The sequence below is a fragment of the Puma concolor genome, chromosome E3 (assembly GCF_028749965.1).
Source record: "Puma concolor isolate L17-30 chromosome E3, mPumCon1.1.hap2, whole genome shotgun sequence".
Classification (NCBI taxonomy): domain Eukaryota; kingdom Metazoa; phylum Chordata; class Mammalia; order Carnivora; family Felidae; genus Puma; species Puma concolor.
In genome coordinates, this window is record NC_141682.1 from 25,169,219 (window position 1) to 25,196,556 (window position 27,338).

General features: G+C 47.9%; 1 protein-coding gene across 1 annotated transcript in view; it reads right to left on the reverse strand.

Moving 5' to 3' along the window:
* Positions 1-1,448: 1,448 nt before the first annotated feature.
* EEF2K (eukaryotic elongation factor 2 kinase) overlaps positions 1,449-27,338 on the reverse strand; it is a 64,016-nt gene continuing 38,126 nt past the window's right edge. The window contains exons 7-18 of the mRNA XM_086692803.1: positions 23,980-24,129; positions 23,289-23,421; positions 22,908-23,035; positions 21,991-22,192; positions 20,511-20,578; positions 18,135-18,212; positions 17,240-17,302; positions 15,755-15,889; positions 15,413-15,601; positions 11,089-11,213; positions 6,418-6,596; positions 1,449-4,632 (exon numbers count right to left, since the gene is read on the reverse strand). Of these exons, the coding sequence (XP_086548929.1) occupies positions 4,523-4,632; positions 6,418-6,596; positions 11,089-11,213; positions 15,413-15,601; positions 15,755-15,889; positions 17,240-17,302; positions 18,135-18,212; positions 20,511-20,578; positions 21,991-22,192; positions 22,908-23,035; positions 23,289-23,421; positions 23,980-24,129 (1,560 nt within the window). The 3' untranslated portion in view covers positions 1,449-4,522. The remainder of the gene's footprint in view (positions 4,633-6,417; positions 6,597-11,088; positions 11,214-15,412; positions 15,602-15,754; positions 15,890-17,239; positions 17,303-18,134; positions 18,213-20,510; positions 20,579-21,990; positions 22,193-22,907; positions 23,036-23,288; positions 23,422-23,979; positions 24,130-27,338) is intronic.

Genomic DNA, 27,338 nt, shown 5'->3' on the forward strand with positions numbered 1-27,338 from the left:
CCAGGAGTGTCAGTCAGGTGGCCAGTGCCTGGGAGCATAGAGGGGGAAAGGTGGCTAGTGAAGCTCCTACCTCCAATATGGAAACTTCCACTTAACCCTCTTTTCTGTAGAGAACCAGACGCTACCACACCTGGCATCCCAGGCCTCTGCAGGGTGACAGACAGGCAGCTGGTTGGCCACACAGGGGAGGTGAGCTGGTCTAGCGGTTTGATACTTTAAGTCTTCCAACTGACCTTCTATTTTAGCCCCATTTTATTTCCCCTTGCCCCTTCCAGAGGTTCCTGGTGCCAATTTCTCAGCCCTTGGGGGCAGCAGGGTTCTACACGCTAATTCAATTACAGTCCCTTTGCTTTCCAGACTCATTGGCTTATGCCATTAAAAAAAATCCCTTTCCTGGGGCGTCTGGGTGGCTCAGTTGGTTGAGCGTCTGACTTTGGCTCAAGTCATGATCTCCCAGTTTGTGGATTCCAGCCCCACATGGGGCTCACTGCTGTCAGCACGGAGCCTGCTTTGAATCCTCAGTCCTCCTCTCTCTGCCCTCTGCCCCTTCCCCACTTCCACTCTCTCTCAAAATAAATAAAACATTTTTGAAAAATAAAATTAAAAAAAAAAAAAAAAAAAAAAAGGAAAATCTCTTTCCTGTCATTTTAGTGGGGACTCAGGAACAAATGGACCTAAGTGTGTGACTTCAATCTACTAGGCATGAGTTCAGGGTTTTTTTAATTTTTTTTTTTTAATCTTTATTTATTTTTGAGAGAGAGACAGAGTGTGAGCAGGGGAGGAGCTGAGGGGAGGGAGACACAGAATCAGAAGCAGGCTCCAGGCACTGAGCTGTCAGCACAGAGCCTGAACTCATGAGCCTGAATTCAGAGTGGGGCCTGAACTCATGAACCGTGAAATCATGACCTGAGCCGAAGTTGGACGCTTAACCGATTGAGCCACCCAGGCGCCCCAGTTCAAATTTCTTAAAGTTAAAAACACATTAGTTTGAAACCAAATGATCCTACCAGTGACCAAGATTGTCTTAAGTTTTGGATCACATAGCATCTTTAACATGCATTATCTCCTCTGAGGCTAATGATCACTCTGAAATGTAAAGATTATTCTTTCTGTTTTATGGATAAGAAAAATCAGGAAAAAAAAAAAAAAACCAGGTTCACATACTTTAAAGCAAAAGGACAACATATGGGCCAAATCTAAAATCTAGACACATTTTTTTAGAAAATTAGAATTTATTAGAAATATTAAAAATTAGGAGACCTTGCATTAACAAATCCAATTTCAGCAGCCATAGAAAAATTGGAAAATGGGGCGACATTGGGCCCACACTTCCCATGGTGACCATCATTTGGAGCTGAATCACAGCTGCTCCTTTGAGATGGGGCCTGAGCCCTCCAGGCAGCCACTGCATTCCTTGTTACTAGGAGACATTTGAATTTGAGACCGGAAAGAAAGAAACCACTTTATTTGAACAGACAAAATGGAACTTAATACATATGCAAAAGTAAATTGATGACACAAGCCACTTCTTTAGATCCTACCCAGTGTCTACCTTTGCTAGGTTAAATAGTTACCTTGAGACTAGAAACATGAGTAACAGGGACAAATCCACGCAGAGATTATGCATGTTTTGTCTCCTTTCCCCCCACACAAGCTGCATGTACCTTTGTAAACATTTGATTTGTAAATCATGTCTAGTACTGCAGACAAATGTGCTGGGATGAAAGGAAAAGAAATCACTGAAATAGGAACAAAGGTAATTTACCTGGCTTGGATCCCCACGTTTGCATTTGATGATAAATTTCCACAGTGCCTCAGGTGAGGGGAAGGGAAGGGATATTCAGATGCACTGGGGTGTGGCATTTTTTTTTTTTTTCCTTCTTACATCCATAAAGCCTGCTTAAAAAAACAAACAAACAACCTACAGCAAAACTGAAGGGATATTACATTCTAGTCTAATTTTAAATTTCATTCCCAGGATCCTCTAAGTAACAGCAGCTTTCAAATCCTAGCTGCAGCTAGCTACTAATGAGCTGGGTCCACTGTGAGAGCCTACCTTTTGGAACCTTGGTTTCTCCATCTACGGTTAGAGATATGGGATTACATCACAGACTGTTAATCTCCTGGACATTCAACCGCTTCTTGCACTTCAAGATGCTCTCTGATGACTTCCCAATTGGGCTGGAATGTACTGGGGTTGTCTTTTGTTTTTGCATGCCCAGAATTTGTGAGGGGAAAAAAAAAAGCCCTTAACCAGCTTTAGAAGGCACAAAACCAGGTTTTAAATGTGGAATAAGTCCTCCTACTGGCCCAGAAGGATCTCAGCATCTTGCAGATCATGTTACTCTCCCCAGTCCTTAATAAGCATATGCTTAGCTATACATCCAGCCTTTTGGAAGAGAAGCTGGCTGAGTTAAGGCCATGGAGGTGGGTGGGTGGAAGCGGAGGAGTGACAGTTCAAGCCAATTCAGATGACAAATCATTAACTGGTTGGAAGAATCAGAGCCACAGATCAGGTGCTGTGACTAGGGCTGACTCTCCATTTGCTCACACATTTACTGGGGCCTATTCTGTGCCAACAACCTGTGTTTTTAAGCACTCAAAGTTGGAAAGTTGAGATAGCTTTTACCTTCAGGGCATACTATATAACTCTTAGTCAAGGATTAGTGCCAGAGTCGGCAAACTACTGCCCAGGCAGGCTGTTTTTGTAAATAAAGTTTTCTTGGAACATCAGCCAAGCTCATTCATTTAGGTACTGCTCATGGGTGTTTCTTCACTACAGCAGGGCTGAGTAGTTACAACAGAGATCATATGACCTACAAAGCCTAAAGTATTTACTATCTGGCTGTTTAACAGAGGTAAGAGACAAGTCACAATAAAGTTGCTTTCCACTTAACATTTACCACATGCAATTTAACTCTACACACTGGTTTAAAACACACAAACAAAAAACCTAACGCAAGCCAACTTCTTGGTCTGGTGCAAATGAAAAAAGGGTGAATACTCCTAACTTGTAAAGGAAGCTGGTTGTGGTGTATCCATACACATGAGGGATACTGGAATTTACAGGTAGTCTAAAGGATTTTTCCAAGGGTCATCCTGAATCTGCTTGATTTTTTCCCTTAGGGCACACTCTGAACTTTGGAACCCAACAGCTGCAGAGGTTCACAACCCCACAGCACTTAACAGTACTGTGTTGAAAGACTTGTTTCAATGGACAGATAAGAATGGTTTGTATGTCACATTCTGTTTTTTTATTTTTATGTTTCCCTTTTTAAACAAAGGGAGAGAGGCTGCTTTAGCACTTGGGTTTGATCAAAGCAGTGTGTTTTCTTTGCTATTTGATACACCAACTGAAATCATACCAATATTAAATCTTACTCCTTTTAAAGGGAAAGCTCATTAAAGACAGAGAGCCACAGCCTCGCCCTGGGGAAACTACTGGAATTAATGAGTGTTTATAGTTCTTGCCCTCTCATTCTCAAATATCGGAGATAAATCTCAAGGGGCTGCGGCTGAAATAGTACGGCTGCAATTTACAAGAAAATGAGCCCAGTTTCAAGCAGAAAATACCAAAGAGAGGGCCTGGGGAACAGATTCTACATATAAACGTCAGATGCTAAGAAAACACAGAGGAACACTGTACACGGATACTTCAGGTACACTGTGGATGCTGCCACTGAGATGCGGAGTATATATCTGCTTGGAGGAAAGGCTCCGGTTCCAAATTGCTGACCTTACATGTAAAAGGTTTGAGGCGCACCCTCTCCCACACTAGCCGATGGAGAAGTTAGAGGTAGTAAATGTGTGCATACAAAAATCAAACCTGTTTTATAAGGCCCACTCTAGAAAGCATGCTGAAAAATGGAATTTGTATTCCAGAAAATCAGTTGCATTCAGGAAGGAAATTAAAAGATAAGCCAACAACCAGCGTGCAGGCCTTCGCCCACAGCAGAAGGGGGCCTGATACTGTGCAATCTTAAATCCACAGAACAATGCCATGCATGCATCCAAATGCTCTGAAATAAGGCTTTGCACTAAGTCATGATAAGATACACCCTGGGAAAAGTTAATGTGCAGCTCTACCCTCCCCATCACAACTCAGGAAACAAATTCTGTGGGCCCAAGATTTCATTTCAGTACAGCATGAAAAAGCTGGTGAGCAAAGCCCAAAGCCCTAACAGTTTTCATTAATGGCAGCAAAAAGCACTTTCTTACATCTCATGACCCAAAAAGAAAAAACAGAAGAAGCAGCTCAAAACGATATGTTGGTTCATTAGGCTGCTTTCTCGATCCCCACTCCCCAAGATGCTGCCCTAAGGGACAGCTGTAGTGTCTCTGCTAATAGCAAAGACACGTTCAAGAGTCAAAAAATGAAATACAAAAGTTGATTTAAAATACACTAAAAATACTTGCCCCTTACCCCCGCCAAAAAAAACCCATAAATGATAAGTCTTCCCCCTCCCCTCCCTGCGCTTAGCCCTTTGGCTTGGGACTGGACGGCAGTGATTTTCCTGGCAAGCTATTCCTCCATCTGGGCCCAGGCTTCCTCCGCCTTCTGGTAGTACTGGTTGGCCAGCCGGCCCTTCATGGCTTCCATCGCTGCCTCGGCTGCCTGTGTGTACAAGTCACCTGAAGGAGAGCAAAGTGGGGCACAAGAGGTGAACCACCTGTTGTTTTTGCCAGCCCTATGACCCAGACCCCTCCCGGGGAACAGTACCCTAAGATTTCTTTAAGAACCCAAATGACTTCTTCCTGACCTGAGTGGGCAGGTGATTCAAGCCTAGCCAATCAGAACACTCTCCCAATTCCCACCGCCTTAGGGACTTAAACATAGCCAATCAGACATCCAGACTTAGGCACAGCCAATCAGAGTAAACCATCTCAATGAGCTCAGTGATTCGCTTAAGGGTGAGGGGGTGATTCCATTTGATCCAATGAGAATCGGGGTGAGGATTTTTACAGGCCTAATTAGGGAATGCATGAAAGTGGAAGAAATAAATAGAAGAAATAAAGATTATTAACAGTTTCATGTCAGTTCTGGAGAGGTTTTTGCTTCCAAGAAAATTTGTGCAAAGTGTACAAAAACACTTGGTTTTCAGAGTTTTTTGGATTTAGAAATTTCAAATAAGGGATTTTAGAGTTGCATTATTATTTGCTTAGTTTTTTTCTTTAAAGTTTATTTATTTTGAGAGAGAGAGAGAGAGAGAGAGAGAGAGAAAGACGGACAGAACAGGAAGGGGCAGAGAGAGAGGGAGAGAAAGAACCCCAAGCAGGCTCCATGCTGTCAGAGCAGGGGCCAATGTGGGGCTTGAACCCACAACTGGTGAGATCATGACCTGAGCTGAAATCAAGAGCCAGAGGCCTAACCAGCTGAGCTACCCACGTACCCCTTATTGGCTTCGTTTTTTTTTTCACACACCTTAAAAAAACTTTAAACTGTTAAATATAGGCTCATCCTATGAAATCAGGAGTTCAGTATGCTTATTATGTAACAGAAAAAAAATATATATATAGTGTGCACATCAACTGATGAATGTATAAACAAAATGTGGTGTATCTATACAATGGGATATTATTTGGTAATAAAAAGGAATGACGTACTGATACCTGCTACAATATGGATGAACCTTCAAAACAAGATGCTAAGTGAAAGAAGCTAGACACAAAAGACCACATATTGTATGATTACATTGATGTGAAACATCCAGAACAGGTAAATCCATAAAGACAGAGAATAGGTTAGTAGTAGCCAGGGACAGAGGAAGGGGGAAATAGGGACTGACTGCTAACCAGTACCAGGTTTCTTTTTGGTGTACTGAAAATGTTCTGGAATTAGATAGTGGTGATGGTTGCACAACATGATGAATATACTAAAAACCACTGACCCATGCACTTTAAAATGGTGACTGTTGTGTAATGAAAATGTCAGTTCAATTTTTAAAATTGCAAAAATACCAAACTCCTAATATATAACCATTAAAATAAAAATGTTCATTTGCATCCCAGCTCCATAAAGCCCCCTCCTAAACCAGCACCATATGGGTATCCAGCCTGTCACGCAGGGCTGGTATGTCTCTTTCTCCCCTCCAGTGAAAGAAGAGACTTAGGGCACCTGGTTGGCTCAGTTGGTTAAGTGTCTGATTCTTGATTCCGGCTCAGGTCATGATCTCGGGATCCATGGGATCGAATCCTGAGTCAGGCTCTGCGCTGACAGCTTGGGATTCTCTCTCTCCTTCTCCCTCTGCCCTTCCCCCCTCCCCCCTCCCCTCACTCTCTTTCTCTCCAAGTAAATAAAAACTGAAAAAAAAAAAAAAAAAAAGAAGAGATTCAGTCTTGCCTTTGCCATAATTCCCACTGAGACAGGAATTATGTCCCTCCCTGTTCCATACCAGGGGCAGGTCAGCCAGGCCCTACCTGATCTCTGCGGGTCCTTCTCCAGCCCACAGCCGCCGGTAAACAGCATCTCGGCCTCCCTGGCCAGCAGCGTGTATCGAGGCTCATCTTGCATCCCATCATACTCCCCGCCCTCATCACAGTCTGTCATCTCCAGCGCAGTGTTGTACCAGCGCAGAGCCTCTGGCCAGTCTCGGGACCTTCCAGGAGATACAAAGGAAAAGTTGGAGGTTACCATGGCAATGGGCAGAGGGAGGAAACCCATCAGCAGGAGAGGCAAGTCAGGGATCCCAGTGGGGCCACCACCTATGACTCATGACCCGTGGTACCCAGTGCTACCACGTCTAAGGGGTGTCATTCACACTGTAGGTTTAGATATTAAGACAGTAGTCAAGTAACTTTCCCTAGCAAAATTGGTATATTACCCAGGATACCTGGGTGGCTCAGTTGGTTAAGCATCTGACTCTTGATATGGCTCAGGTCATGATCAAGCCCCGAGTTGGGCTCTTTGCTGACAGCAAGGAGCCTGCTTGGGATTCTCTCTCTCTCTCTCTCTCTCTCTCTCTCTCTCTGTCTCTGTCTCTCTCTCAGCCCCTCCCCCACTCACCTCCATGGTATATTCTCTCTCAAAATAAATAAATAAACATTTTTAAAAATTGGTATATGTATTACACAATTTCCAACAGATGACGTAGCGTATCTTGAGGAAGGGGGCATTTTCCTAGTTTGTACAGAATCACACTACGGGCTAGCATTAGCAGCAGCTGGTACCCAGCCAATCTGCTCTATGACTTGAGTAGGAGAGGCGGTGGGTGGAGGACCCTTTCTCAAGGCCTCCAGAACCATCCAAGCTAACAGCAGTCACTCAGCCGCATCTTATCCTCTGCCTGTGCTGGCCAGCTCTGGCGCTCCTCCAGCACAACTCAGGGCTCTCCCCAGAATAGCTGGCTTTTCTCTGGCTCTGCTCCTCCACCCTCAACTCTTTCTGCCTACTACGAAAGGCCAAGCCACCAAGGGCATACATGGGTTCCAACCAAATCTGAACAACATAAAATACAAAGCAAACAGGGCAGCGGGCTCTTTCTTGGGGTGTACTAACTGCACAATAGGAAGCATGTGAGTAACTATTTATAGCATATCAGGAAAGAGCAAAGAAAGACGCAGATAAGAAAGTTTGGGTCTCGTGAAATGTGACAGGAATAACAGCTCCAATGACTGGCTGGCCTCTCCTCTGAGGCCCTACCCGACCTGGCTCCACCCCTATCTTAGAGCCCATTAACCTCCCCCATGCCAGACGGGCTGAGCCACTTTCTCTTCCCAGAACGTGCCAGACTCTGTCTGCTGTTTGGCCTCTGCCCCCGCTGCTCCCTCCGCTTGAGCGCTCTTTCTTCAAGTCCTTCCATGCCTGGCTCCTCATCCACCCAACCTCAGCTCATACGTCACCTCTTGGGAGACACCATCCCAAACACTCTATTTCCTACGATGACCTCGATCATATAATCCCGTAATTCTCTTGTTGACTTATTCAGTTGCTTATTATGGCTTCCCTTGGCTAAAACACAAGCTCCAAGAAGGCAGGGACTTGGTTGTGTCCGCTGCGGCATTCCCAGGGCTCGGCAAATAGCTCAGCCTTCCTAAATGTCTGTTGAATGAATAAACGTAAGCAAGTGGCTGGCTGGGATGGCGTTCAGGAGATAACACTGATTCCATTTTATTTCATAAAAAGGGGAAATCATTTGAAAATTCTTGGTGACCTGACAAACTAGGGTTTGAACAGTGGACTGAGGCCACTAAACTACATCATCTCACCCTTCTCAGCTTTGACCCTCCCTGGTCCAGAAGGGCAAAGCAGAACTGCCCCAAAAGCATTAAACAGGAAAGAGGAGGACAGGCCTAATCTCTCCCTGCCCGCCTCCCACCACACCCTACACCCCGAGATTAGGGTGCCCACCTTGCCTTGGAATCGCCAATGATTTTCCTTCCCATATTAAATGGCAACTTCTGGGGCGCCTGGGCGGCTCAGTCGGTTAAGTGTCTGGCTCTTGATTTCAGGTCAGGTCATAATCTCACGGTTCGTGAGTTTGAGTCCTGTGTTGGGCTCTGTACTGATAGCATGGAGCCTGCATGGGATTCTCTCTCTCTCCCTCTCTCCACCCCTCCTCCACTCACACTCTCTTGTGCGAGCTCTCTCTCTCCCTCTCAAAATAAACAAACATTAAAAAAAATAAATGGTAACTTCTGAGAAAGTTGAAACCCCTTACATGTAAATGTGGGCCTATATGGGGCCCTGCCTTACCCAGAGCTGGCCCTTAATTAATAGTCTCTGAATGGAAGAGGCTGGAACTTGGAATGAGGAAGAAGAATAAGAAAATGACTATGGCAGAAGCTATAAAAGCAAATGTTGACAGATTTAACTACATAAATATTAAAAACCAGTTGCCCCAAACCCAGTAACAATGGTCATACTGTGTAGAACATGTGCCATCCCCCTCCCTCACGCTGATGACAGCCATCTTCAAAAATAATTTTTTAAAAAAGAAGCATATGCCTCAGAGTTGATAGCCTTAATGTTAAAAAATTCTTACAAATCAGGGACACCTGGGTGGCTCAGTTGGTTAAGTGTCTGACTTCGGCTCAGGTTACAATCTCACACGTCGTGAGTTCAAGCCCTGTGTCGGGCTCTGTGTCGACAGTTCAGAGCCTGGATGGAGTCTGTTTCGAATTCTGTGTCTCCTTGTCTCTCTGCCCCTCCCCCACTCCCACTCTGTCTCTGTCCCTCAAAAATTCATAAACATGAAAAAAAAGTGTTTTAAATTCTTACAAATCAAAACAACTGTCATCTCAGATAAAAAGTAAATAAAAGGCATAAAGAGAAAACACACAAAGATTTCTTAAGGACCTCAGATACAAATATTCAATGCCCAGCTCCAGCTCCCTCCCACCATGCAATCAATGGGCACCATATACATTGGCATTTGACCTGACATAAGCATGTCTTGTCTTTGCCTTTTTCTTTGTCTCCCCTCCCCTCTTTCTTTTCTTTTCTTTTCTTCTTTCTTTCTTTCTTTCTTTCTTTCTCTTTCTTTCTTTCTTTCTTTCTTTTCTTTCTTTTTCTTCCTCCCTCTTTCCTTCCTTCCCTTCCTTCCTTTTTTTTCTTTCTTTTCTTTCTTTCTTCCTTCCTCCCTCCCTTTCTTTCTTCCTCCCTCTTTCCTTCCTTCCTTCCCTTCCTTCCTTCTTTCTTTTTTTTCTTTCTTTCTTTCTTCCTTCCTCCCTCCCTCTTTCTTCCTCCCTCTTTCCTTCCTTCCTTCCTTCCTTCCTTTCTTTTCTTTCTTTTTCTTTCTTTTTTTCTTCCACCTCTCTCTATGCCAGTATAGTTCTGAATCTGAGAAGCAAGCCAGTACACAGTACATTGGAGGAGAGGGGACAAGTCCCAAGATTTGGCTCTGCCACTTACTAGCTACCTGACCTTGGCCAAGTCCCTTCACTTCTCAGAACTACAGTTTATTCATCTGTACAATGGGGCTAAAAACACCTCCCCTGTCTGTGTCCGAGAGAAGTGTGGGTTCGTTTATTCAAACAACTAGTAAGCCAGGCCCTGCGCTAAGCGCTGGGATTATAGAGATGCAGGAGACCCCAGTTCTTGTTCTCAGTGAGATCACAGATCTCAGATCTCTCAAAATCACAGATACGAAGGTACAGTCGAAAAAGAAGGGGACGTGATTGTCACACTAGGTATCTAATAAAATTGTGGACGCATGATATGTAGTAGAGGTGAGATGTCACAAATGGAGACATTTTAGACACTGAGAGCTTGACACGATGCAGCCACAGTCCTGACCTTCCTTAAAGGAAGCCAGAAAAGATGAGACCTCGACCCAAAGAGGAAGAAACTTCCAGGCTGCTCCAACCCTGCAGGTTTAGATAATCATAGTGCCCACCCTGCTCCCATCCAGAAAGCCACGGGCCCCTGAGGACAGTAGGAACAGCTGAAATCCAGTGGGAGCCAGAGGCTGAGCAAGGGGTCGCATTACGAGTTGAAGTCCTTCAAAGGATCTCCACCGTTGGGACTTCTGGGACTTCCCACTGGCTAAGCCAAGGAGATGAGATGAAGCGGGGCCACACCTCCTGCCCTCCGCTGCAGAAACCAGTCTTGGCACCGCAGCCGGAGGGACAGCTGGGAAAGTGCTGGCACCTGCAGCGGGGGAGCCTTCAGGAGACTCAGAGCCACTCTGGAAACTCACACCAGGCCTGAATCTCCAGGGGATCTTCCTTCCTTTCCTGCTCTCCCTCTCAGAAGTGAAAAATAACATCACAAAAATAAAAGTAGAAAGAGGAAACTAAAGTCACCCATAATCCTAACATCTAGGGACAACCACTCTGGACCTAAAGCAAATCTCTTGGCAGAATGGCTGGGATGTCCCTGCTTTATCTGCCAGGCTTGGAGAGGATTACAGGCATCATGTCAATGAACCCTCACATAACCACCCTGGAATGCAGGTTATATAATTATCCCCATTTCACACAATGAAGACACTGAGATCACCGGTCCACAAGTGAAATAACTTGTCCACAGTAGGGGACTGGGACCGGGGGAGCTGAGCCTGGAACCTGGGTCTGTGCTGATACTGAGGGGGAAGTCCCCGCCTGTGGCCCAGGTTCCCACCAGCTCCACTTGAGCGACAGCCACGGTACCTGTCTGGGCTGAGGTTCTGGCCAGTGTCAAAAGCCCGAGCCACCAGGATCATGGACTGTCTGTCACCAGCTTCAGCTGCCTTCAGTAAGTAATCAAATCCTTTAGTTCTATTCTCTTCTGTTTCCTGTCAATACAGACCAAAGAGGGGGAGAGAAACGGAAATGAGGCAGGGAGGAATGGAAGCTTAGCCCACTCTTGCTCACTGCTCTGATTCCTCCAGACAGCCACATCATCTCTTGCCTCCAATAGGGCTCCTTGCTTCCATTATTTAAAAAGTTTTTATTCTGGGGCGCCTGGGTAGCTAAGTCAGTTAAGCATCCCGACTCCTGATTTCGGCTCAGGTCACGGTTTGTGGGTTCAAGCCTCGCATCAGGCTTTGCACTGACAGTGTGTGGTGTCTGCTTGGGATTTTGTCTCTCCCTCTCTCTCTGCCCCTCCCCTGCTCACTCTCCCTCTCTCTCTCTCTCTCTCTCTCAAAAATAATAAATAAACATTTTTAAAAAGTTTTTATTTTTAAAAAGTTTTTTTAAACTTGTTATTTAAAAAGTTTTTAACAGCTTTATTGAGGTATACTTCACATACCATACAATTCATCCATGTAAAGCACTCAATTCAGTGGGTTTTAGTACATTCACAGAACGTGCAACCATCCCCATTATCAATTTCAGAATATTTTCATCAGCCCAAAAAGAAACCAAAATACCATACCCTTTCACTGTCACGTCCCAGTTGCCCCATCCCACCCAGCCCTAAGTAACCATGAGCCTACCCCCTGTCTCTAGAGATTTCTCTATTCTGGACACTTTATATAAATGCAATCATATAGTACGTGGTCTACTGTGACTCGCTTAACTTCACATAAAGGTTTTAATAGGTTGGTGCTTTGTTCTTTATATGGCAAATAATATTCCATCATATGGACAGATCACATTTTATTCATCAGTTGGTGGATGTTTGGGTTGCTTCCACCTTTTGGCTGAATAATGAATAATGCTGCTATGAACATCTGTTACAAGTTTTCACGTGGATGTATGTGTGTTTTTATTCTCTGGGTAGATAGCTAGGAGCGGAATTGCGAGTCACATGTTAACTCCTACTTAGCCTTTGGAGGGGCTACAGTGGCTGCACCATTTCACATTCCCACCGACAGTGCACCACCTGCTTCCATTCTGCTCCCCCAACATCCATCCCATAGCAGCAGCCGGAGGGATGCTTTTAAAGACCAGGTCAGGTCACATTACTTTATCAAAGCTGCCCATGGCTTCTTATCCCCACTCAAAGACAAACCCAAAACCCTCACATCAGCCCATGAGGCCCTTCTCAACAACCAGGCTTCAAGAAGTATGGGAGGGGAGGGCACCTCGGGGGCTCAGTTGTTCAAGCATCTGCCTCTTGATCTTGGCTCAGGTCATGATCTCAGGGTTCTTGTGATCAAGCCCCACCACGGGCTCTGCACTGACAAATCCCTGTTTGGGATTCTTTCTTTCTCTCTCTGCCCCTCCCCTGCTCACGCTCTCTCTCTTTCAAAATAAATAAAAAACAAAAAAAAAAAAAGCCTGGCAGGGACCACCAGCTGTCTCCATATCCATTGTCTTCCACCATATTTTGGGCAGCACGTGGCTGACTAGCTACAGGCTACGTTTCTCAGCCTCCCCTGGAGCCAGAACTCTGTCCTAATACAAGAAGCCCCTCCGGTCACTCTCAATCACCTTGTCTGGTATTTTCTCCTCAGCACAATAGAACAATGCCTGGCATGGGAGGTGCTCAATAGAGGCTAGTTATTTTTAATTCTGTTGGAAAGATTTTTGTTAATTATGATCTGTGCTATATCCTTCTCCATTTGAAAAGTTTACTCCATGAGAGCAGGAACCTAGGACGGTGCCCAGAGTGTTGGAGACTCTCAAAAAACATGTGCTAAATTCATGCATGTGTTAGTAAGAAAACAAACAAAAGTCCCAAAGGAGGGGGCAGTGGAGAAAGTGGGTGATGGGGTTTCTAGGGCACATAGCGGCTTCTCAGGGTACACACCCATCATTTCTTTTGCTCAGCCATAAGCCTGCTGGGACACAGCTTACTTCCTCCCTGCCTGCCCTGTCCTAACCGTCCACCCACACTCCTGCTAGGGAAAGCTGCCAGAGTCTATCCTCCGGAGAAAGGCCTTTGAGAGGCTTACAGGTGAGAGAGGAATCTGAAATGGCTTGTAAATCCCTTTACAAAGCTGCCAGAGTGTGGTTTGTGTAAACAGCCTGAGGTCACAAGAAGATCTCCTCCCCCCCAGTCCTGATCCCTCACCACTCATGCCGGGCTCTGGGATTACTTTATTCAGGCCTCAAATCCTTCTGAGTGTCCTCTCTGGACACAGAGTGCCAGGCTCTGTGGCAGATGCTGGGGGAACAGGCCAAAGGCAGCAGTATGCTGGAGGCGGCTCTCTGGGCTCAGGAGAACTGACCATGAAATTATCGGGGATTTTGCAAGCCGACTGTAAAACACAGTCATTATTAAAAATTACATAAACTTACAATTAAATGAATTATATTAAAAACAAAGGCAACAAATACTCAAAACTCATGACTTTTTTTTTTTTAAACTCATGACTTTCTACTTATTTTAACTATGATGTCCTGTTGTCCATATTCTTCAGATTATTTATGTCTATTTCTGGGTTTCTCAACCTTGCACTACTGACATTTTGGACCAAATAATTCTCTGCTGTGGGGGGCTGTCCTCTGTATGGTAGGATGTTGAACAGCATCCTGGCCTCTATGCACTAGATGCCAGTTGCAACCCCAATATTTTGACTACCAAAAGTGTCTCCAGGCATTGTCAAGGGTCCCCTGGAGAAGGAACAGCAGAATGACTGGTTGAGAACCACTGGTCTCTTGAATCTATACGACAGAAATACCGTACATTTCTTTCCAAATCCAGATTCAGTGATGATGTATTTGACTACGGTAATGGCACCGTAGTCACACTTACGTCACAGAAAGTGGAAAATAGTACAGATCAGAGGGTTTTTTTTTTTTTTAATTGTTTTAATGTTTATTTAGTTCTTGAGAGACAGACACAGAGCATGAGAGAGAGAGGGAGACACAGAATCTGAAGCAGGCTCCAGGCTCCAAGCTGTCAGCACAGAGCCCGATGTGGGGCTTGAACTCACCAACTATGAGATCATGGCCTGAGCAGAAGTTGGATGCTCAACTGACTGAGCCACCCAGGCACCCCTCTTTTTTGTTTTTTTTAAGTAGGCTCTACGATCAACATGGGGCTTTGAATGCCCAATACAGGGCTTGAACTCATGACCCTGAAATCAAGAGTCTCATGCTCTTCTGACTGAGCCAGGCAGGCGCCCACCTACAGATCAGACTTTGATTGTTCTTTTCGATGGTCTTGATGGAAAGCAAGGGATGGAGAAAACATTAATAATGCAGATTAAATTTACAAGTGTGTCACATCTGTAAACATGACATTGTGACTAGCACAGGAAATTGAAGAAACATTTTTCAGTATTTTTTTAAAGTTTATTTTGAGAGAGGGTGCGCAGGAGAGGGGCAGAGAGAGGGAGGGAGGGAGGGAGGGGGAGAGAGGGAGAGAGAGAGAGAGAGAGAGAGAGAGAGAGAGAGAGAGAGAATCCCAAGCAGACTCCACGCTGTCAGTGCAAAGCCCAGTGTGGGGCTTGAATCCATGAACCATGAGATCATGACCTGAGCTGAAACCAAGAGTTGGACGCTTAACCAACTAACTAAACCACCCAGGTGCCCCTGTGTTTCAGTAGTTTAAAACCATTATCTGATTCAGCAAAGAAGTTGCTCACATCAGTGGCAAATGAATGAAGTTCCAGTTCTGACCATCCTGTCACCTCTGCCCCCTCTGCCTGGACAGCTCACCTCCCACACTCTGCCTGGCTCACTCCCACTCAGCTTTTAGGCCTAACTCAGAGGTCACCTCATTCATCCGTCCCACAAATGTACACTGAATATGTACTGGGCATCGGGCTCTGTTCTCACCACCAAGGATACAGATGGAACCCACCATCAGGCGTTTCACCGACCCCGTGAAACCCACTCGGGGCCCTTCCCGTCTGCTTCCACCACTACTTTCTGTTTTTCCCATCATGCCATGTCATAATCGCCTGGAATCATGACTGTCACCTTGCACTCGTTCCCCAGTGGCACATCCCAGTCCTACCAGTTTCAGCTAACCTGCAAGTGCCTGGCCCCACACTGGGGCTCAGAAGTTTCCGGGGCATGCACAAACCTGCAGGATGGAGAGGACGATGACTGAGCACCCCCTCCCACCCATGACTGGGTCCCTGCCGCCCCTCACCTTCAGAGAGACGTCGGCCAGGATGTGGTGGGGCAGCTGTGAGCACATGAGCCCCAGGGCCACGATGGCCTCCAGCTCGCCCAGGTCGGCCGCGTGCTCCAGATGGAAGATGGCCGACTCGCGGTCCCAGTCCTCGTCCTTCTCGCAGAAGCGCCCGCCCTCGTGGTAGCGCACCATGGCCAGATGGACCTACCACACAGACTTGGCAGTTGGCCCAGCTGCCTGGGCAGAAGCACCCAGGGCCGCCCAGCCAGCCTGCGGGAGGAAGCGATTAGCGGAGCAGAGGCGTGAGCTGGGCTCTGGGTCAGTGGAAAAAGGGCTCTGAAGCGGGCATCACCGTACCTTCCCCAGAATGGACTTCCCGATTTTTTTTTCAAGGTCCAGAGCGTTAAGCCTTTGTACTTCCAGGGCCACGGCGGAAGGTCTGGGCAGGTGGAGGCGGGAGGGGTTGAGGAGATTCCACTTGTCCACGCACACCTGAGAGAGGGAACCGGGCATGGAAGTTTACAGGCCAGGGAATGAGGGGCTGGGGACGCAGGCCCCACCACCAGCCGTCAGTTGCTCCTACCGCGTGAGCCTGGCTGGCAAGATGCAGGGGGCGAACCCTTAAGGTATCAAATTTTCTTGGACAAACACGGCTCCATTTCTAATCCCTCAAATCCTGCCAATTTACGGGCGCTGAGGGAATATTATAGCACGAGGACACAAAGGCCAGTGGAATGGACTGCAGCAGTTCAAAGTGTTTCCCACTCGTTTATCAAGCAGGATTTGGTTGGGGAGGTTGGACCGTAAGCTGCCTCCTTGGCCAGTGACCCACATGATGGGCCAGAAAAGTCTGACTCGAGACCCTGCAGCAAATCCACTTCGCTTTCCTCTGTGCATCCACAGGAAGCTTCGGGGAATAGGTTTGGAAAACACATCATGCTCCAGCTACAGACACCCTCTTCCAAAGGTCCCTGCAGGACCGAGCCAGGCAGCTGCGTGCATATATGTGCGCTAAGCATCCTGCAATGCACAGGGCACCCCCCACGACAAAGAAGGGCCCAGCCCAGAATGTCAGAATGTCAATGGCACCACAGTTAAACAACCCTGCTCTACACTGTGTTGAGACCTTGCACCATCGGTAAACACCACGTGGTAAATGCTCTGTGTTCTGGACGGAGCAAGAGTCAAGCCTGCTGAGGCAACTGGGAAAGGCTCCCGCAGGAGGTGCCACAGGGGGCCGGTCTGGGGGAGCAGATGGGCTTTGAGGAGATGTGACCACAGTAGGAGGAAGGACCTGGCAAGTGGGAGACTCACAAAGACTAGAGGGTGAGAGGTTCAACGTGTGTTTCTGGTTCAGCTAGGGAAGGGTTCCCAAGGATTGGTCTTCCCACATCTGCCTGATGATAATGAGCTTCTAAGATGCTTGTTAGAAACACTTGTTGGGTGACCTGGGGAAAGCTGCTTAAGAGCCCCGTTTTCTCGTATGTAAAATGGGGATGAATAACATTAGCCTATCTCACTGGGTGGTTGATAAGTAAATGAATGAATTCTCTGAGGCACTTATACACAGGCATTACTTTACCATGTGAGCCGTGGCCCTTATAGCCCCCCCCTCCAGGGTGGGCTATCCTACTTGTGTCTATGCCTCTCCGCAGATCCCCCAGTGTCCCGCCCAGTCCAGGGGCTCAAAAGTATTTGCCAAGGGGACTGGCTCCTTTGCACAATCTTCCCTTAGCTGATGTGTGAGGCGCCTGGGCAGGCAGCAGTGACACCAGGGAGGAGAAACAGGGGCTGGAAAAGGCAAGCACGTGGTCATGACAAGTCTGCCTCAGGGAGCATTACCCGTCCGGAGCTGCCCAGGCTGTCTTCGTCAGACTCGTACCTCCGGTTACCGTTTGAGTGGCCCTGAGGGAGGTGAAGGGTAGAGTGAGCCAAAGAGCAGTTCCCAAGAACTGGTCCTGCTCTCCTCCCCAGGGGACCCTCTTCCAGGGGACTCTCCTCCTAGGGGACAGGCTCAGCCCCCTCCAGGAGACCCTGCTCCCAAGGGACAGGCCTGGCCTCTAGGAGGGGCAGCTGGAACTCATGTGCCAAGAAGAGAGAATGCTGGGTAACAGGCAGGACCAATGTGCTGGTGTGCCCACAGCCTTCCTCTCACCCTCCCTGTGTGCACAGATGGAAATGACTCAAAGGCACAGGATCGTGGCAGGTAAGTACCAAGAAAACCTCCTTCCCCTTACCAAAGCTCCCATAATAGGTCTTTATTCGCAGTAACAAAGCTGAGACCAAAGGGCTCTCAGCAAGACTGGTTTGGATGCTCAGATTCAACTCTGGCACATGGGAAAACCTCTAAGTGGCAGACACTGCCTGAGCCACCCGCACCAGTGTCCTCCAGCGCACTCCCCAGGATGGCCAGAACACCACGCATTGAACGGCGTCCTTCCGCCCACACCATTCCAGCCTATTACCCAGCACCCTAGATTCCAGTTTCCTCATAAGAGTTGTCTGCCATTTTCAGTCTTATGTAATCGCCCATACTTGTCCCTTTACTAAACTTTCTGGTCCCTGTAACCCTGTTTTATCTTCTGCCCTGCCTTTATTTTTATCTGAAATGATCTTGGGTATCAATTTACCTATTATGTTCTCACAACGCACTCACATTCCTCCCCACCCTTCCGTCCCCCTGGACAATGAGGCAACAGAACACTCTGGTCTCATTTCCCTGGGGGGAATTCCTTACATGTTCTCGGGGCTCTGGGTCATCCAGCTCACCCCGCTTCTCACTGGGGTATCCGCTGTCCCCACTGTTCTCAGAGTCCTGTGGAGAGAAGATGGCCCTAGGGTCTCAGTGGTCCTCTGAGTGGTGGTTACTCCTGGACACTCAGCCATTTGCTATCTCTCCTTTGTCCTATCACTTCAAGTAACATCCCCTTCCCTCTGTATTGCTGACTGGGTGACAAGGAAACAGTACAAAGTAGTGGCGAAGACCTTGGGCTCTGAAGCCAGATTGCCTGGGCTCAAGTCTAAGCTTTGTGACTTGCCAGCTGGGACCCCGGACAGCGATTTCCTTATCCATGAGGATTCATGATAGGGCCTACAATGAAGGGCTATGAGCAAGAAGTGAGGTGTTACTCACGGAAAGTATGGACCACAGGAAGACCAATCTATTATTAAGAGGGGCTCGGGGCACCTGGGTGGCTCAGTCGGTTGAGTGTCCGACCTTGGCTCAGGTCATGATCTCATGGTCTGTGAGTTCGAGCCCCACATCGGGCTCTGTGCTGATAGCTTGGAGCCTGGAGCCTGCTTCAGATTCTGTCTCTCTTTCTCTGACCCTCCCCCGATCATGCTCTGTCTCTGTCTCAAAAATAAATAAACATTAAAAAAAAATTTTTTTTTAAAAAGAGGGGCTCAGGGGCGCCTGGGTGGCGCAGTCGGTTAAGCGGCCGACTTCAGCCAGGTCACGATCTCGCGGTCCGTGAGTTCGAGCCCCGCATCAGGCTCTGGGCGGATGGCTCAGAGCCTGGAGCCTGTTTCTGATTCTGTGTCTCCCTCTCTCTCTGCCCCTCCCCTGTTCATGCTCTGTCTCTCTCTGTCCCAAAAAAAATAAATAAACGTTTAAAAAAAAAAAAAAAAAGAGGGGCTCACAGGCAGAAAAACAAAGGCTGGTTTATGACGTATGACCCATGGACACAAATGTAGCACTGAGTGCAGTATTTACTACAATGGAGCCCTCTGCCAAAACTGGGGCACATTTTTTATTCTTCTGGACAATTCGGAATCTCTAACTTCAGTCATTTGTCTACCAGTGTTCAGTTCTGGCCATCTCTGCATGTCACCTGCATCACTATTCGGCTCACACTTTTGTTTCTTTCTTTGTTCTACTAATTAGTATTTCAAACATACCTCTAAGAACAGAGAATAATAAAATGAACTCCTATGCACCTGTCACCTGGCTTTGTCTGCTCTTAACATTAGGTCTTAGTTATTTCAGATCTTTTAATTTTTTTTAATTTAAAATTTTAATTTTAGAAAGAAAGAGAGTTGGGGAGAGGGGCAGATGGGGAGAGAAAGAGAACCTTAAGCAGGCTTCACACTCCGTGCAGAGTGCCACACGGGGCTTTGATCCCACAACCCTGGGATCATGACCTGAGCCAAAATCAAGAGTCAGACCCTCAATGGACTGAGCCACCCAGGTGTGCCTGGATCTTTTATTTTATTTTTTTTAAGTTTTTTTTTTTTTTAATTTATTTTTGAGAGACAGAGAGTGAGCAGGGGAGGGGCACAGAGAGAGGGAGACACAGAATCCGAAGCAGGCTCCAGGCTCTGAGCGGTCAGCACAGAGCCCGACGCGGGGCTCAAACTCACGGACCGTGAGATCATGACCTGAGCCGAAGTTGGATGCTTAACCGACAGAGTCACCCAGGCGCCCTGAAATTCTACAATGTATTCTAATTCCAGAATGAAATCTATTATAAATGGAATCAAAAATAATATCTACCTCACGGGTTGTTGAGGCATAGAGTGTCTATCAAACTCTTGAAATAGTCTTACGCTTATTTTTTTCCTTCCACTCAAAAACTCTGAAAGGCAGTCAAGAGTGAACTTTAACCTTTGGAGCAATCCCAGGGTGCGAGTTAAAGTGCACCTGAGGTCTAGGCACAGGTGACACCTCTCAAAGTCTGTTTTTAAAATTCCTGTGAGTTTTTACTTTGACACTGTAATATGTCTGCCTGAATGCAAATGCAGTGCCTTCAGCTTCTGCAGAGTCACCCAGAAGCTGTTGGAAACCTGTCCTGTTTATCCAACCTGAGGGCATCACGCTGGATTGTGCTATAAGTCACTCGTCTGAAACCCAGGACAGCTCCCTCCCCCCAGGACAGCTGTCCACACACGTGTGGCCAAACCACACCAGGGCTGAGCTTGCTCAGCATTTATCAGAAGGTTGCATTGTTGCTAATTTGGATTCCCTCTTCTGCTACCATCTCCGGGAACTGCAATGGATCCAGCTCTTCTCAGAGGGCACCACTGCCCTGGGCAGGAGGCTGAGAGTCATCCACACTTCCCTGTGGCCCCTGGCAGTGCCCAGAGCAGACCAGGAGATCCCTCTCCAACTTACCCGGTGATTGTCCAGATGGTCATGGTCTCGGGGTACCATGTTGTCAAGGTCACTGAACACAGGCCAATCTGGGCAGGAGAAAACAGAGATAACCCACTGGCTCTACCATTAAAACTGTCTGAAAGACTGACTACAATCTAGGGCTGAACGCACCTGTCACCAGGCCTTTTTAAAAATTTTTTTGCAAATGGTGCAAAAACGGGGGAAGAAAGCTGTCAGTACCTGGAGGGCTACAGTTCTTCCTCAAGAACTTATTCAGTCTGCCACTTGCTGGCTGTGGGGTCCTAAGCACGTAGCTTCACCCCCGTGCCTCCTCAAGGCTGTAATGCAAATAACTTGTGCAACGTGCTTAGAGGCACACGTGCCTGGGCCACAGTTGGCCTTCAGTGAGGAGCAGGTGTGAAAGAAGAATGGCCATTTGTATATCTGGGGCTCAATGAGTAGCTACAAGTTAGAGAAGCCTCAGATGGCTTAACAACCAACCACCTCCTTCCTGGTGGTTCCCAGTCTCTGTCTCCTCCCCTGAGCTTCCACAGCCAAATCCAGCTTGTTTCCATTTTTATATGGTTTTTAAGAATGGTTTTTCCATTTAAAATGGTTAGAAAAATTAAAAGAATAGTAATTTATGTGAACAGTACATGAAATAGAAAATTTAATGTCTTTCTTGGAACACAGTTACACCTACTCATTTACATACTGTCGATGGCCACATTCACGCTGCTAATGCAGAAGCCATAGGTCCCCAAAGTCTAAAATATTTACTCTCTGGCCTTCTAAGGAGAGCCTGTCAACTCCTGCTTCAAACTATACCCAAGGTCTTCTAGTGGAAATGTCTAAAAGGCTTGACATTTGACACTAAAATCTTCCTCTTCTGTTCCTCTACAGCGTCCCCCAGCTGAATAAATGGCCACCCCACCCTTAGAGTTTTTCAGATCAAAACCCTGGAGTCAGCCGTGCCTCCCCTCCGCTTTATCAGCAAACTCTATCACTTTAACTTTGAGGATAATGATTCCGTTTTCCTCCTCTGATCTATTCATAGGTCGTTCAGATTTCCTAATATTGAACAACTCTCAGATGCTTGCAAAAACACTATCTGATTATGACGGACTATTCTTTCAAAGACACTACCAGTTTTTGTTAATACCTTATTTAGAATTTCTGTATTGCATATTTATAAGTGGGGTTGGAATGCAGTTTTCTTTTTTTGCTGTTTTGTGAAATTTTGGTGTAAAGGTTTTGCTAGTTTCATGAAACACACTGAAAAAAATGTAATCTAAAACAGGGTCTGTTTTTGAAGCATTCGGAAGACTTGGGTCTTGAAAACTTATTAAACAAACTCACTCATACAACCATCTGGGCCATGAATCTTTTTGACTAGCATATCTGATTTCCTACCATAAGCGAAAGCCAGTTTAGTTGTGTTCTTTCTGGTGCCTGTCCCCTCCAATCACAACTACCAGGGACCAAAAACGTCACTCACGGAGGTGGTCCAGTTTCTGGCTGTGTGGTGTGGCCGAAGACGGGGAAGAAGGGAGAGAGTCAAAGGTCACGTCACTCATGTTCTCATCTCCAGAGTTTTCTGAAAGGCGAAGGAGCAGGGGGGGGCGACTCCCAGAGAGGGTCCTTACTCGGGGGCTCCCACACTTCTCCTCTGTCCCCCTCAAGATGGTCTTGGCTGATTGCTGGAGAATTAACGGACACCCATGTCACACAGGAACCCTCTGGGGAGAGAAGGGCTCTTCCGGGAGCGTGCTGTTTACCCAAACCCTGAGGCCCTTTCGGTCAACGGCCCCCACACATGCCTGTTTAGGGACTGGCAGGAAATCTAAAAATAACCAGTGGGGGATTAACCCACAGGCTTCTAAGAAGGGGCATCTGGTGCAGGAGCTCAAAGCCAGCCAGCAATCCCAAAGTGTTAACCACACTCTACAGCCCTGAGCTGGGGCATACCTGCGGCCACACATCCAGAATCCCAAGCTGGTCTGTCCTGACAATCTCTTACATCTGGTCACGGTAAAAGCGGGGGGCCTATCCTGGACACAGCAAGGTGCCCGAAGAGCCAGGTCCAGGTCTAGTCCAGCCATTTATCAACATGCCACACAAATACATGTACCACACACCTCCCTCACTATCTCTACACACTTGGGCTCTTCACTCTGGTCAAAATAGGTCCAATCAAGCAGACCCCAGGTACTGGGTTAGCGGGGACACTCGGAAGGGCTTTGTGCACTGATCCTGGGAGGAATGAGGGCCACGGACGGGGCTGAGATCCTTCTGGCCCTGAAACTCTTCAAGTAAGCATTGCAGGGCCTGGACTGCCATCACAGAGAAGCGCGGCTCACTGCCTGGCAGAAGAAGGGCCCGGTCCCCCTGAGCAGGCTCTCATTGGGCACCCACCAGCAGCTTGGTGTTCTGATTCACAGTGTCCCTCTCTCTTGGTGAGAGGTCAAAGGCAGCGAGGCCCATGCTCTTGCAAATCCGGTTGCAGGCATGAGAGTAGAAGAAGAGCGCCATCCCCCGGACACCTGCGGGCAGAGCAGGGGAGTCTGGAGCAGTGCCTTGCTTTGTGACAGGGGCGGGGCAGTGCTGGGCACCAAAACCACGGAAAGGGCAGGCACTGAAGTGGCAGGGCTCAGGCGTCCCAAGCTTCCACCCCCACCATCTTGGAAAGGCCGATCTACCACCTCAGCCAGTTTCCTCGTGTGCAGGAAGAGCTGAGAGATGTGGGGGAACAGGAAGTGTGGTCTCCATGGAAACGGGCTGGCTTTCCCCACCTACCTAGGTTGCCATCTCCAAAGTCAGTGCCTTTCTCGGTGTGGATCTGCGGGTCGGTGTAGAGGTCGCCCACACCCTGGATGTCCACCACAATCAGCTGATGCCCGGAACGCTCAAATGTGAAGTGGCTGAAGGCCTGGGGGTCGGGTGCGGGGGAGACAGGAAGACTAAGGTGACCAACCACAAGAGACCAGGCTGTGGACTACGCATACACACGTCAGCCACACACTGCGGGGCTGCAACACCTCAGTTCTGCCCATGGTGGGGCCTTTCTCTGCAAGAAGAGGTTGCATATGGGGTGCCTGGGTGGCTCAGTCAGTTAAGCGTCTGACTTCAGCTCAGGTCATGATCTCACAGTTCATGGTTGAGCCCCACGTTAGGCTCTGTGCTGACAGCTCAGAGCCTGGAGCCTGCTTCGGATTCTGTGTCTCCCTCGCTTTCTGCCCACCCCCTGCTCATGCTCTTTCTCTCTCTCAAAAAATAAATAATAAACATTAAAAAAAAAAAAAAAAAAGAAGAAGAAGAGGTTGCATAGAGGAAGAGATAAAGGAGGAGCCCTGTTTAATTCTGCAGGGACAGAAGCTGGCTGGCATGTCTCGTTACAGAATCGACTTCGGGGCACTCCGGGAGGCTTGAGGGCCCCCTTGGGGTGAGACCTCATGCCCACAGGGACCCGCCCCTCCAGGGGCCTCACCTGTGGCGTCAGGCGCATGTTGTCATCACGCACAAAGCCCGAGTTGGAGTTGTACTTGATGTACTTGCCCTCGATATAGTGCTCCAGGTGGAAGAGAGGCTTGCCCGGTCTGTCCTTCAGCTCCACCACGCACATCTGCATGATGTCCACCTGGTGGGAGGGGAGCAGCTCAGGCAGGAGCCAGGTGGCAAGTGCCTCCGACACAGAATGCTTGGGAGGAGCCGCCTGCCTGGGCTCCAATCCTGGCTCCATCAGTCAGCAGCTCTCTGCAGGCCAAATGTCCCCAGAATCCACTGTCCCCTTTTCTTTTGAGAATGAAAAGCCCTGTGATGGCTTAACTTCGTCTCCCCCAAATTCATATGTTCAAGTCCTAACCCTCAAAGGTGATGCTATTCGGCGGGGCCCTTGGGAGGGGATCAGGTCATGAGTGAGAAGCCTTCATGAACGGGACTGGTGTCCCAATAAAAGTGACCACAGGGCTCCTTCGCTACTTCCGCCATGTGAGGCCACAACAAGAAGGCACCGGCTATGAACCAGGAGAGGACTTCACCAGAATGTGACCAGGCTGGCACCTTGGTTTTGGACTTCCCAGCCTCCAAAATTGCAAGCAATAAATTTCTGTCATTTGTAAGTTGCCCAGTCCGGGGAAGCCTGGGCGGCTCAGTCAGTTGAGCAACCTCAGTCAGTTTCAGCTCAGGTCATGATCTCGAGGTTTGTGGGATCAAGCCCCATGTCTGGCTCCAAGCTGGCAGTGTGGAGCCTACTTAAGATTCTCTTTCTCCCTCTCTCTCTGCTCCTCCCCCCGCTCATGCTCTCTCAAAATAAATAAACTTAAAATAAAAAAGTTCTGTTAGAGCAGCACAAAGGGACTAAGACAGCCCCCAACTGAGTTCCAACACAATGCACAGCCGTCCAGGAGGAATGACATCACTTGGCTTCCCTTGCAGCTAGGTGTGGCCATGTGACCAAGCTCATCCAATGGGAATTGAGCAGTAGTGATGATGTAACCCCAGCCTGTCCCTCCTCCTCTGGCCTTCCTGAGGCTATAGAGTGGACATCTCCCAGTGAGGCCGACCTGGCCATGTGCTCCAGGGCCACACCCTGGGGTAAGGCAGAAAAACAAGACAGAAGGAACCAGGCTTCTGGATGACTTAAAGAAGTGAGGCACCAGCCCACCCTGAGCCCCCCACCAAAATGGGACCATCAGATGAGAAAGAAACCATTTTGCCTTACTACACATTTGTGGGTCTGTATGCTAAGCAACTAAGCAGGTGTCTCACACTAATACTGTGAACATGGGCAAGTCAGTTCATCAACTCAGTTTTCTCACCTGTGGAATGGGATCTCACACGTAGCGTGAGAATGAAATCTGCTGATACGTGAAAGAGTCTGTCAACGTTTGCTGATGTTATCATTACCAGTAGACATAACTCTAGAGCAATAAACACCAAACTATACCCAGTGGTTCTCTCCTTGCAATGGGGAATTATACACATTCCTTGCCGAATTTCTTTTAACAAGCACATGTCTAATATTGGGAAGGAAACGTGTAAGTCTTGTGAATTGTTTATAAAGTGAGGTTGGTAAGACCTGAGACACTGACTCCCCATGGCTCCCCATCCCCCACAATGACACCCACCGTAGAAGGATCCAGGTCTGGGTTTCCCAAGGAAACAACCATCCAAGGAAACGTTTGGCTGAGTCGCTAGACAGGCAGACAACAGCTGCAGAGGCTGAAGAGGCCCTGAGCTGAGTGTTGCCCTAAACTTGGCCTCAGTTCTGAGAACCAGCCGAAAGGGAAGGAGCAGATGGTTCTCAGAGGTTCTCACCCCAAATGCTGGCTCCATCCCTACAAGGAAGTCTATGGCAAGGCCACCTGCTTGGCCAGTGGGCTCACTACAGGGATGTGGCCGGGAGGGAACAGCCTGTTCCTTCTCAAACAACTACATCCTTCTCCCTTATCATTTCAAACAACCACATTGTTTAGTGACCCCCTAGGGACTGTGATACAGAGTAAATAAGACAGGTAACATCCGTGTCCTTGGGGGAGAGAGGCAACCAAAATATTAACTACAGAAACAAGACTCTTTCAGATGGCGCCAACTGCTCCCAATAAAAGGAACCAAAACAAACAGAATGATGTGACAGAGGGAGACAGCAGAGGAAGGGCTACTTCATTCAGGATGTCCTGGGGCAGCCTCACTGAGCAGGTGACATATGAGCTGAGACTTGAACTAGGAGAAGGAGCTCATCATGCAAGGATGGAGGGGTGGGGGATACAATGATGCAGGCCGGGGGCACAGTCAGAGCAAAGGTCCTGAGGCAGGAACAAGCTTAGGAAGGAAGAGAAAGGAGGCCAGGATGGCATGCAGTGAGGTGGTCACAGCCCCCGTGGGTGGGGACTGTGGTTTCTTGTGTCTACCCCAAGTGTGCTTAATCAAGGGCCCTGCAAACAGCAGGCACTCAATAAATTCTGCTGGATTCTTGGAAGTGCAGCTCTCCCAAAGCTCCCAGGAGATAGTGTCCTGTGTCTAGCAGGTGTTCAAACAACGGGAGAGCTGAGCTGCGAATTAGGCAGGGCAGAGGCACAGAGCGCTATTTCCTCAAATGCCCATAGGCAACAGGAAATTCTGCTAGGCCTGGGGTCAGTAAACACCCTGGGGGCTCCAGTGAAGGAGCCAAATGGGCAGGGGCTTGGAAAGCCTGGATTTGAGCCCTGGCTCCATTCCTGACCATTTGCACAGGTCACTTAATCTCTTTGAGCCTGGGGCTCCCCAGGGGCAGACATGCTATCCATTCTCCCCTCCTTCTACTTTTTCTTAGGAGCCACCAGCCTCAGTCTACATAGTCTAGGGGAAGGACCCACACTGCTGCCTCTATGGATGAGCACATGGCTCATGCCTCCCCAATCTGCATATTCCCTCCCCTGACCATTGTGATTGGCTCAGCAATAGGCACCTGACCTAATCAGAGCCAATGAAACCCAGTTCTGAGACTTAGTGGAACTTCTGCAAAAACAAGTGTTGTCATATCCCACCAAGGTTTCTGAGAAGACAGAAAGTGAGCCTGCAGCTGCTAGTGGCCGACACATCACTACAAACAGAAGCTGCCTGTGAGTGATGTCACACGGAAGAACACCAAGGCTAGAGATGGAGGAGATTCTCAATATCCTATTGGGTCCTGGATCCAGCCACACCTGTGGCCAGCCCTATTTCTCAGTTACATACATAAAGCCAAAACTTCCTTTTTTGGATTAAACCCATTTGAGTGGGTTTCTAACACATGCAAACAAAAATCCTGACTAACGGATCCCATTTGTAAATGGGATAAAAGCATTTTAATCTCAAATAACCTCCATG